Raw genomic sequence first — 13079 nt, 5'->3', positions numbered from 1 at the left:
GATAATCTATTCCTCCATATAAGTCAACGGAGAAAAAAATAGTGGAAAAAACCTAACATCCTACTCATGTGTAAATCTGATCGCATATTCTCAATTGCGCCAGCACGACATGAAAATATGAATATTTCACATTTCAATGTTCTTCACATAGCAGAATATGTTCAATTTATTCATAAATACATTTTCTACATATATCTGATGGTATTTTAGTACTATATATATCAATCTATCTATCCATCAATCTATCTATCTATCTATCTATCTATCTATATAGATAGATAGATAGATAGATAGATGATTATATATAGCTAGAGATATATACAGATATAAATATGAATATCTATTCATAAATAATTAGAACATATTATATTAGAACATTGGCATGAGAAATATTCATATTTTCATGTTGTGCTGGCGCAATTGAGAATATGCGATCAGATTTACACATGAGTAGGGCATTGGAGCACTTTTCAGTAGATAAAAACAAGCTTTTTCATGTTTTCATCTACTTGACTGAAAAGTGCTCCAATGCACGTATATATGTCTATATATGTATACATATGTGTTTATGTGTTTATATGTATATATATATATATATATATATATATATATATATATATATGTCTGTAAATTCATATATACACATATATATACATAAATACCTGTGTACATACACACACAGATATATATATATATATATATATTTATATATATATATATATATATATATATATATATATATATATATATATAAATAAATATACATACATATCCATCTTTAAACATGTATATGTATGTATGTCAGTGTTAAAGCCCTTTGCCTGCTTTTTTTTCTAACACCTGAAACGTCATATATTTGAGCCCTTATAACTTTTTTGTGCATTTTTTTTAAAATAATTTGTATTAGATGGTATTATTATGAGTGTAAGTGTACTTTGTAATGTAATGCATTTTTTATGTGACACTTTTTTGTGTAGGGAAACAGTTAAACAGAACTCTGAGGTCTTGCTTACCTGATGCTCGTTAAATTCAATTACGCTCAAGCGATCGTGTTTACTTTCAACTTGTAATACGAGTGAAAAACCTGACGCTCGCCAAAAGCCGCGATAAACCCCTTTATCGTTTGTGCATAACTGTTAGCGCTCCACTCGTAATCTGACCCTTAATGTTGCATTATGGCTTGCATAGAATATTGGGTTTACCCTTTAAAGGTTAATATTGTACTACTAGTTCTGAGCTGAACACAGTAACTGTGCCAACTGCTGTCATCATATTTGTGTATCCACCAATCACTGGCCATATATAGCTCTGGGCCAGTAGTGCATTGCTGCTCCAGAGCTGACTTTAACTATGTGTTTAATAATTTGGGGTTATACACACAGGTTTTTCAAGTAGTAGTGCACTAATAAAATAATTAGTACGGCACTACTGCTTTAATTCCAGGCCACAGGGCACACCGACAGGCAAGATTTTCAGGTTATCTGAACTAGAGCACAGGTCAAATAATCAGCTGAGTTTCATGATATCTGAACTAGAACACTAGAGAAATGTTTTTTTTTATGTCCCTTTAAATTCATACATGGTATATCACTTCTTTTTTAAACTGAAATTCATCATAAATGCCTTTGAAAATAGTTAATGAATTCATTAGTTACTGAGAACTTACTTTGAAAAACTTACTGAGAAAAAATGACTTTGTAGACCTTTTTGGCAGACAAGGGCTTACAAAACATATAGAAATATTTTTATTTATTATTAATGCAACACCATCTTAAAAATTGATTATATATTCAAGATTCAATCACATGACACATTTTCCCCTTGTATACTCACCACAGAGAGCTAAAGATGGTGCTAAGAACGGGAATTGGATGTAATCAGCTATTGATTAGGGCTGCTCTGTAAATATGAAGCTTTATTACATCTGTAAAGGAGGTATTTGTATTAAACACTTGAGTCACATAAAGGTCATTTTCCAGTTAAGCCCCGGTACATAAACGCCATGTATTAAACAAGCTGTTAGCACATATTCATGTAATGATAATCAGTGTTCTGTGTTAAAAAAAAGCGAAAAATAATTAGTTTATGTGCAATATTGCTGTCATCTCTAACTAACACTTTCTACTAATGTATTTTAACAGGTGCTGGTTTGGAAAGGAACCAGGAAAATATATAGATTACATTTACCAAGGTCCAGTTATTCTTGTTCTGCTTGTAAGTATTATGGTGTTTTTTTGTATTGTTCAGAAACCAAAACAGAATACAAATGCAGCGCTAGTATCTATGATCAAACACACAGGAAAAAATAAAAAGTATATACTGTATATAAATAAATATATACACACAGTATAAAAGCTCCCACTGTGTTCTCACAAACTAAAATGCAAATATAAATAAGTACAACTCTAACTGAAGTTAAAGGGACATGAAACCCAAAATGTTTCTTTCATGACTTAAGTAGAACAGACAATTTTAAACAACTTTCCAGTTTACTTCTATGATCTAATTTGTTTCATTCTCTTATTATCATTATAATTTGTTGAAGAAGCAGCAATGCACTACTGGTTTCTAACTGAACGCATGGGTGAGCCAATCGCATTCGGTATATATATGCAGCCACCAATCAGCAGCTAGAACCTTGGTTCTTTGCTGCTCCTGAGCTTACCTAGATAAAGGATAACAAGAGAAGGAATCAAATTAAATAATAGAAGTAAATTGCAAAGTTGTTTAAAATTGTATGTTCTGCCTGGATTACAAATGTCTAATTATGACTTTACTGTCCTTCAAAGGAACACTGAAGTCAAAATGAAACTTTTATGACTCCGATGCACTATGCAATAAAAATAAAAAAAATAACTTCTATTATTAAATTGTGCACAGTGTTTTTTAGATAAGATATCTGTGGCGTTGAAAAAAAAATGTGGTTTGACCGAATCTTTCGGAACAAATATTCAGGGAAATAATTGTTTCTGAATATTTGTCTGCTGCACTATTTGGTATTCACTTTGCTTTAAACTAAACAAATGCTGAATATTTGTCTGCTGCACTATTTGGTATTCACTTTGCTTTAAACTAAACAAATGCTGAATATTTGTGGAAAATTTACATTCATTTTGTGTATACTTACCTCTAGCGCGCTCCCTACACTAAACGCCCATCTACTTTAGCGCAGGCCCTGGGATCCGCCTTGCTAAGCCTTCTATTAGCGCAATCCAGGGCTCTAAGAAAAAGGGTCAGGAGATATTTTGAACCCTACAGGCAATATAAATAAAACAAATGAATACTGATGAATTTCACCATTATTTCTTTGTTCCAATATTCATTTTGTCAAAATGAAACAAATATCTGTTTTGTCATCATCAGTTTGCATTTGTAAACAAACACATGCACATGCCTAGTCTTTTTATATACAAACTGTATAGGCACTAACTCCTACTGAACATGTGCAAGAGTTTACACAGTTTATGTATATGACACTGTGATTTGCTAATGGCTGTCACATGATGCAAGGAGCATGGAAATTTAAGGATTTTGCAATTTGTCTGAAAATGAAATATACTGATCTTTTAAATATTCAGAGTAAGTGCTATTGGGATATCTTTTTATTATGCATTTTTTATTATATTTGATTATATGAGTCTATCTTCTGTATTTACTGGTCATGAACAAAATACTTTTAAAATGTAACTTTGGCCGAAGCTATTTAGATTATTTTAGGACTTGCAGAAGTCCAGTTTTAAGAGATGTAGTAGTAGCATCAACAGAGACTGTAGATTTTGTCTTTCCTCTTCCACAGAAAATGAAAAATAAACTTTTGTATTATATCCTGTAATCTAGTATTTTTATAGTCTGTAAAATCAATACTTCAGAATTTTAATAAAATAGAATCTGATGCGTGGGTTTTTCAATGAATGGCTTTGCTGGCTGTTGAACAGTTATTGGTTGGAAAGTTTACTGTAGAATATTGAATCAAAGTTGTATTTGATTATCAAGTGAAGTTTTATGAAATGCTATCTTATCTACATGGGAGAAGCTTTGTCCTTCAAATAAATATTGTTATGCACTATTTTTTTAGAGACTGGAAAAGGTTTCAAAAGTGAATATATGTGTTTATATATGTGTTTAAGTGTGTTTATATGTATCTATGCCAGCACATACATATTTATACATAAATACACATCTATATACACATATGTAGACATGTAAACACATATATGCACACACACATACTAAAATGTATTATATATATGTGTGTATATATATATATATATATATATATATATATATATATATATATATATATATATATATTACGGATAAATTAAAAGATCTGGATAATCCTAGGATTACCTGGGTAAAATGGACATTACCCAAGTGGCTGTGGGTAAAGCCTGATGTACTATAATTCCCCCATGTACACTATTTATTTTGCCTCCGCCTGGGGGTTCAAGGAAGGTGCCCCACCGATCCAATGGCATTCACCTCAAGTGAACCTTGGGGAATGAGGTTTACAAGGGAGGTTAAGCCCCCCTTGAACCTCCCGGCGGATGCAAAAAATATAGTGAAGATGGGGAATTACATTGCATCGTATACATATGTTTGATGCGGTGACTCCGCACTCTGAAGGGATTTATGATCATATATCAGGGTTTACCTACAGCTGCTTGGGAAATGTCCATTTTACCCAGGTAATCCTAGGATTACCCAATATCTGACTTTAGCTCTCTCTCTCTCTCTCTCTCTCTCTCTCTCTCTCTCTCTCTCTCTCTCTCTCTCTCTCTCTCTCTCTCTCTCTCTCTCTCTCTCTCTCTCTCTCTCTCTCTCTCTCTCTCTCTCTCTCTCTCTCTCTCTCTCTCTATATATATATATATATATATATATATATATACACATGCACCATATCCCTTTTTAAGCATTTTAAAACTTTTTTTTTCAATATTAAACTTATGTTTTCTATTAAATACTTTATTTAAAAATGATTTACACATGTTTATGAAACTTATTTTAGCTCTAACACTTTACTTCAGGTCTCAGGTCATGCTAATTCTGCTAGAGCACTCAAGCGCAACCCATAACTTTCAATTTGTAATATAAGCGATGTTTAGCGATATCCATTGAAAGTATAAGGTGTGGTAAAGCGATGTTAGCTGTATCAAGACTTTTCTGGTAAATCAGCCTTATTATGGACTTGAAATATCAATATGTAATGCAAAAGTTTCATTGAGTCATGTCATAAATTTACACTTTTTCATATTTATTTAAAATGTACTTAAATAATTATTTCACAAAATGAAACAAATAATGTTTAAGTGAAATGCAGAAATACAACTGTTACAGTTTATTTAATTTAAGATATGAAATTAAAAGCAATTTTGTCCTTGTGGCAAAGTTATTTCAGATTTATGTGTTAGATTGTTGCTAACGCTTATGATTGGCCACTGCTTTTTGGGCCAGATTGCAAGAGGCGCGCTAATGTGGCTCTTTTTCTGTGTTAACTTCAGGACTTCAGATATTGCGACCGTTCTAATACATTATCCCATAGACTTCAAAAGAGTGCATTATGGGGAAAAAAAAACACTTATCGCTGGCGCACTGACACCACTTTAGATCAAGTGCGCTCAACCTGATATAAGTTATAAATATTTAACATTCCAAAGTTCTTCACATATATATTTAGATTTGTTAAAAAAAATATATCTATACATATATACAGTGTGTGTATATATATATATATATATATATATATATAAAACAAGAATTAATACACTTCACTGCGCTATACCTGCTGTATTAGCCAGTAGCTAATTGTTTAAAATGTAACTATTTAGTCAACAAAGTATCCTGTATAGTCTGTTGTTATGCAACTGTAGATATAATGATACAATCACCTAGTTAGGTTTATATACTGAAGAAAAGAAAAAATATCAGTTTGTAAATCTGATGCACCGTATGGTGAACCGTTTAAAGTAGAAGAGAATGGTATAAAAAACTTTTCATCACATAGATTCCCCTGTATAGTCAATTGCTAAACAGCTTGGAAATGTTTATACAATTACCTAGTTTGGTTAGGAAAGTGACAGTTAAAAAACTTGTACCCCGTAAAAATTGGTAGTTCAAAGTAAAAATGAACAGTATTAAAAGACTTTTCATCACATGAATTGCAAGCAAGAGTTTTGTAAAAGCTTATACGTGTGTATGCGTTAAAGGGGCGATAAATGCATATATTTAGAGCAGTTCAATAAACCCTTGCTGCAAACCAAAATTCATTAAAATTATGGGGGGGGGGATAAAAAACTGAAATTAAAATCCTCCATGTCTCATAATTAAATCAATGTAAATATTTGCATAGGAAATTAGTACATCTAGGCAAGTATCCCAGCTTGCTTTTCCCCAGAAATTCTTAATATACAATGTTTCCAATGCACAAGAGAATTGTGGGTAAGATATGCAAATTTGCATATCTTACCCACAATTCCCTTGTGCATTGGAAACATTGTATATTAAGAATTTCTGGGGAAAAGCAAGCGGGGATACTTGCCTAGATGTACTAATTTCCTATGCAAATATTTACATTGATTTATATATATATATATAATATATTATATACAGTATATATACATATCTTCACATATATACACCTTTATATATACACCCATACTTTCAACTTGTAATATGTGCAGCAAGTTAACGCGGACATGATACATAACAATAGTGTGCCACTTGTAATCTTGCCCCTATTCGGTATTCGTCTCATTTTAAACAAAATGATTACTGACCATTCATGTGAAATGTACCTTCATTTTCATTTAACAAATGAAATGTTCCTTTGCTACAGGTGAAAAAGTTCAGAAGTTTGTGTATCCTTAAATGTATCTACTAATGTATTTCCTACTCATATTCTTCATAAATTGCCAGATGATGAATAATTGTTCTATTATCTGATTTTTAATTGTAGAATAAAATCATAAAGTTTGCTGTTTTCAGAGGGTAAATTGATGCTAATTGTGGAACATTCAAATGTGTGTTTGGAATATTCAGGAAATAATGACTTCTGTGCTGCTATTTGCTATGTACACCATAGAAAATGACACAAACATTTAATCTTTTTTTCTTTTATATAGTGGCTTTTTCTTATATAATGATATTTCAAAAACTAAAGTTATTTTGTAAAAATGCTTTTTATGCTAAAAAATATAGAAGAAATGTATGTGTAGTTTCAGCAACAAAAATGGTTAAGTACATATTTATTCCTGTACCTGTAGCAACTACCAAATGAAGTTGAAATACCAACCTTTTTTTTTTCAGATAAATTTTGTATTTTTATTCAACATTGTACGAATTTTAATGACAAAATTGAGAGCTTCAACAACCTCTGAAACTATACAGTATAGGTAAGTACACAATGAAAATTGTTAGAATGTAATTTTCAAAGCAAATACATTGTATTTAATGGAGCTAATAATACAAAATACAAAAGATAGCAATTGAACTGTAAAGCAATATCAGCATAATATAAACGTTACTGCTTCTAATTGGCTAAAAGTCATTTTATTTTCGGAAATTTGAGTAGTTTAAAAATAAAACTGAACTTGACCGACTTGTTTTAATATACTGTGTACCAACTTCATACAGGGCAAGGTCAGTTAAAAATGACGTCACTTTATTTTTAAAAATCTAAACTAAAAGTAATTTCAGGAAAGGTTGTTAAAAATGTATATTTGTTTATTTTTAAGACTATAGTAATTGTAAATATATTTAAATTAAGAACTAGCACTGTCTACCTGTGAAAAACTGTAAAATGCACTGAGATAAGAGGCGGCCTTCAAGGGCTTAGAAATCAGCCTATGGGGTCAATTTATCAATGCGTCAATGTGACCGCATTCGCTGTGTTAAATACGCTTGCTCTATATCGCTGAGGCGAATCTCCATTTGACGTCCTTATTTATCATAAAAACTGTCATACTCATGCTCGTCAAGTATGATGCAAAGAGCATCATACTGTTGATAAATTTTAAGCTTCAATGGAGCAGATTTCACTATTTATCAGGTAATCTACCCAGAATTGTGTATGATCCTCATCACATGTCCATCAACTTGTGTTTTCATACAAATTTTACTCTGTACGCCATGAATAAGAACAATTCTTTAAAGGGACAGTCTAGTCAAAAATAAACTTTTGTGATTCTTATAGGGCATGTGATTTTAAACAACTTTCCAATTTATTTTTATCATCAATTTTGCTTTGTTCTCTTGGTATTCTTAGTTGAAAGCTAAACATGGGTAAGCTCATGCTAATTTCTTAGTTGTTAAAGGCCTCCTCTTATCTGAATGCATTTTGACATTTTTTAACAACTAGTGTGTGTGACATATAGACAACATTGTGCTCACGCCCGTGGATTTACCTAGGAGTCAGCACTGATTGGTTAGAATGCAAGTCTTTAAAAAGCTCTGAGATAAGGAGGCATTCTACAGATGCTTAGATACAATCACAGAAGTAAAAATTAAAGGGATTATCTATCTTTTTAAACAATAAAAATTCTGGTGTAGACTGTCCCTTTAAGGTAATATTTAGTTGGTTAACTTGTTGTGTCCTTGAAATAGCTTTTGTATTTATATTTTTTTTATTTTGCTTAAATGAGTATTGCAAATGTAAAGACATTAATTATGTTCATTGTTAATGACTGTGTGAGAGTACAAACAGCATATATCTAAACCTTTCTGTGTCGGTAGACGCCCTTTTATAGCCTAGTAACATCCCTTTGATTCCTATTGCATTCGCTTGCTCAAAGGTGGCGGACTGAAAATCAGGTTCACTGCGTCAATCGAGATGTGAGCGTACCTGTTGAATGTTTCATACATTTTAATTTGGTCAAAAAGAGTTGTATGTAAAGGTGGATTACAAGTAGTACACTCAAATAACGCCGGAGCGTATGTTACAGTGAACTGGCCTACATTTTACTATGTTGACGCATTGTTAACTTTGGCTTATCAATGTTGCGCTTAATTTGACGCAGATTTACAGTTGAAACTTTGATAAATTAACCCCTATGAGCCTACCTAGGTTTAGCTTTCAACAAAGAAAATGTGATGATAAAAGTAAATTGGAAAGTTGTTTAAAATTGCATGCCCTATTTCACTTTACTGTCCCTTTAACTCATCATATAAATTGCCGCAATTAATTACTGATAGCTATATCTGCTAAAGATTTTACACAAAAGGCTTGATATGGTTAAGTCTTAACTGTAGAAAATTAGCAGGTGAAAAGTACACAATGCAAAATCCTCAGCAATAGCTCTTAATTCTTCTGTATTTGACAAGACAACTTGGTATAGCTTATTTGTGGATAAACAATTTGCTATAAAGCAGACTTTTTTTTCACGACCAAATTTAACTAACCTTATATATGTGAGTTTTTAAGGTTAACTTTACAACTTGTAGAAAAAAGATGACATAGAAATTATCTCCAAATTGGATATTACAGTAAAGCTTGCCTAACCTGCACCACTATGAATATACACATATTAGAATAAGCATTTAAATGCTGATATTTTAATGTCACTTTCATTATAAGGAAACATTTTTGTAATAAAAATAATGACTGAACGTTCAGTAATATTGGATATTCGTTTAGAATGATTTGGGCTATAACTTATCTAAATCATTTGCATATTGGCACATTTGAGATATGAATGTGAAAACAAAATTGCGGTGAAGAAAAAGCTTAAAGGGATATGAAACCTATTTTTTTTGTTTCATGATTCAGGAAGAGCATATCATTTTAAACAACATTGCAATTTACTTTTATTATCAAATTTGCTTTATTCCTATTATATCTTTTGTTGACTGAGCAGCAATCCACTACTGGGAGGTAGTTGAGTGCATCAGGCGAACCAATGAGAAAAGGCATATATGTGCAGCCACTAATCAGCAGCTAGCTCCCAGTAATGCGTCCAATTTTAAACAACTCTTCAATTTACTTCTATTATCTTTTTGCTTCATTCTCTTGGTATCCTTTGTTTAAAAAAAATACCTAGGTAGGCACCGGGGCAGCCTACGTAGGTATTTTTTAAAACAAAGGATACCAAGAGAACGAAGCAAATAAGATTTAGAGAAGAAAATTAGAGAGTTGTTTAAAATCGGATGCTGAATTCGAATCATGACAGAAAAAAATTAAGTTTCATGTTCCTTGAAGACTGAAACATGTTTTGGAAGAAGGAGAGAGATATGATGAATCTGTAAACAGTAAAGGAGGACTTACCCCAATGGAAGTTTTATGGTTGTCCTCGGTGGTTCAAACTCACCCCAGTACTTAGGATGCACCCTATTGGAATTGTTGGCCTTGGATAGAGGATAAAAATGGCCTCTTCCTGCCTTTATCACTTCCTGCCTAATCACACTTCCCAGAATGCCTAGCCGTGCCCTGAGGCAGGCCCGGACTGACCATAGGGCATACCGGTCAAATGCCGGTGAGCCGGCGGTTACCTTAGCCCCACCCATTATTACCACCGCACATACAGACTGCTGCAGGGCCGCCATCAGGTTGTGAAAGTAATGACTGCTGGCAGAAAGTAATGATGGTGGCAGACCGCACAAACATCAATTTTTTTTTTTAATTTTGCAAAGCAAGAAAGCATTAATACAAGAGGATCTTAATTTTTATTGCTATTACAGGAGGGCACACTACAGCAGAGTGCGAGGGGGGGGGGGCAATCCCGTCAGCACATTGCCCTGTATGTCATTTTCCATAGCGCGCCACCCTGAGGACCTAGGATCCTTTTATTATTTACAGTAGAAAGAAGCGCTATAGCACTAGCAGGGAACAGTCACAGCAATATTGTGCCCTTTAAGTAAGTTTTTTTTCTCTGCTTTATATTCCTCCCTGCTTACTGACTCACCTCTCACGAGGAACTGCTGTGAGATGGGTCCAGGGCCACACCGGTGCAGTGAAAAAGGAAGGGCTGCCTGCCTCTAGTGCTGTACTGCCCTGTTTATTGTAGTGCAGGCTTAGGTAACCAGCCTAATACTTCAATTTCTCACTGCAGTGGTGCAGCCCCGGACCCATCTAGCAGCAATTCAACAGCTGAGGTCTCTCCTGGCTGACAGGGGATTTTCGCTTCTAATTTAGGTCCTAAAACAGAGCTGCTGATTCCCCTGAGCCATGTCGTTCTGCACACCTGATGGCTGCATACTTAAAGGAAGCAGAATATGTTTCCCAGACACTTCAGGATGAGTTGTCAGGTCCAGAATGAGCAGCAGCAACACGGTTAGGTTAGGTAATCATTTGGAGATCACATAATGTACAGATGATAGAATGAACAACATAGAAATAATCAAGATTTTTTTTTCTGTTATGACTCCCCTTGAAAGGATCTTTAGCATATATATATATATATATTTTATTTCCGTGTGTGTGTGTATATATATATATATAAAAGAAAACAAAAGACTATGAACACCGCGCTATCCTTTAAACTATTACTTGAAACTCAATGAACACTGTAAAGAGAATAAGTTATAGGTAATATATAAAATTATATATAAAAGTCCACCGGATACTATATATCCGAAAGCAGGCAGCAAGACAAAAAGAAGATATATGAAGACTCCCAAGTTGTCTTCACCAGAGGTAAATGTGTTTAAAAGAATGTTTGTCAGCGCCTTTCTTCCGTGGTGTAAACAGATATATATTTTGTTTATTTGTATATTTTGTTTATATCTGTTTACACCACGGAAGGAAGGTGCTGGCAAACATTCTTTTAAACACATATATATATATATATATATATATATATATATATATATATATATATATACACAATCATGCATATATATATATGTTTGTATTTAATGTGTGTGTGTGTGTATATATATATATATATATATACTTGCACATCACATTATTTTTTATAAAACCACAATCTGAGGCTTCAGCTACTACTGAACAGATACAGAATTGCACAGTATATGCATCTTGTGATTGATTGATTGCTGTCACATGATATAGGGGGATTGAAAAATTGAATTCACTTTAAAATTTACCTCAAAATATTCTACTGTTCATTTCAAATTCAAAGTAAGTACTATTGTATTGTTTTTATATTGTGTATTCATCAATTATTCAATTATTTTGTGTTTATTGCTCCTTTAAAGGGACAGTGTACACCAGTTTTTATATAACTGAATGTAATAGACACTACTATAAAAAAAGAATATGCACAGATATTAATCTAAAAATCCAGTAAAAACCTTTAAAAAAAAAAAACGTACTTAGAAACTCCCAGTTTCGCACTGTTGATGATGGTAGGCTGGGACACCCAGTGACAGGGGCTGGGAAAGCAGTAAAAGCAGACACTCCCCCCTCCCCTGCATATGAAGACAGATTACAGACATCTGCTTTATCCTGCTTAAGTAAATCCACATGTGCATCTGACACTTTGGGGCTTGGTTAGGAGTCTAAAAATCATTACAATGTTATTAACAAAAATAAGCAAAACTATAAATTGCTACAAAAACACTCCCAGATGGGCTATATAAATGAATCATCTACAAAATATTTATGCAAAGAAATATCTAGTTTACAATATCTAGTGTACAATGTCCCTTTAACTGTGTAATAGTTCAGTCCAAGTTAAAAAGATAAACAAATATATCTGTACCTTTTTTGCTGGTAAAATAGTTTGTGTCTTTTTGCGTATATGGAAAAATATGTTCAATTTCATTTTTCATTGTTATTTTATTAAACATTGGCATAATTAACTTTATTTATAACACAAATGTTATGGTAATGTATGCATTTCTTTATACTGTTAGGATTTTAGTTATCTATTATATCACAATTTATTTTGCCATGTATATGCTTTTCCTGTAAAAGAGTAATAAATATAATTTGCTAGGACAAATACAACTGTCCAGGAAAAATATTGCTCCATACTTTATAGCTTGTAGTGACCTTGAATGTAAGAATGTTTAGGCTTAATAAAATCTAAAGAGCTTGTGTTTTTCCCATTTTATTTATTAGCGCTTGCAGCAAATTAAAGAAATCCTATTTATCAATGTGTTTTATTTATGAAACAACTTGC

At 32.7% G+C, this 13079-nt stretch overlaps 1 protein-coding gene across 2 annotated transcripts in view; it reads left to right on the top strand.

Moving 5' to 3' along the window:
* CRHR2 (corticotropin releasing hormone receptor 2) overlaps positions 1–13079 on the top strand; it is a 403668-nt gene that overhangs the window by 351224 nt on the left and 39365 nt on the right. For both annotated transcript variants that reach the window (XM_053712941.1, XM_053712942.1), the window contains 2 exons: positions 2142–2214; positions 7306–7391. In XM_053712941.1, coding sequence (XP_053568916.1) covers positions 2142–2214; positions 7306–7391 — 159 coding nt within the window. The remainder of the gene's footprint in view (positions 1–2141; positions 2215–7305; positions 7392–13079) is intronic.

Source organism: Bombina bombina, chromosome 5 (genome assembly GCF_027579735.1).
Source record: "Bombina bombina isolate aBomBom1 chromosome 5, aBomBom1.pri, whole genome shotgun sequence".
NCBI lineage: Eukaryota > Metazoa > Chordata > Amphibia > Anura > Bombinatoridae > Bombina > Bombina bombina.
The sequence above is the reverse complement of the archived record's forward strand: the minus strand, read 5'-3'. Positions and strand labels throughout refer to the sequence as shown.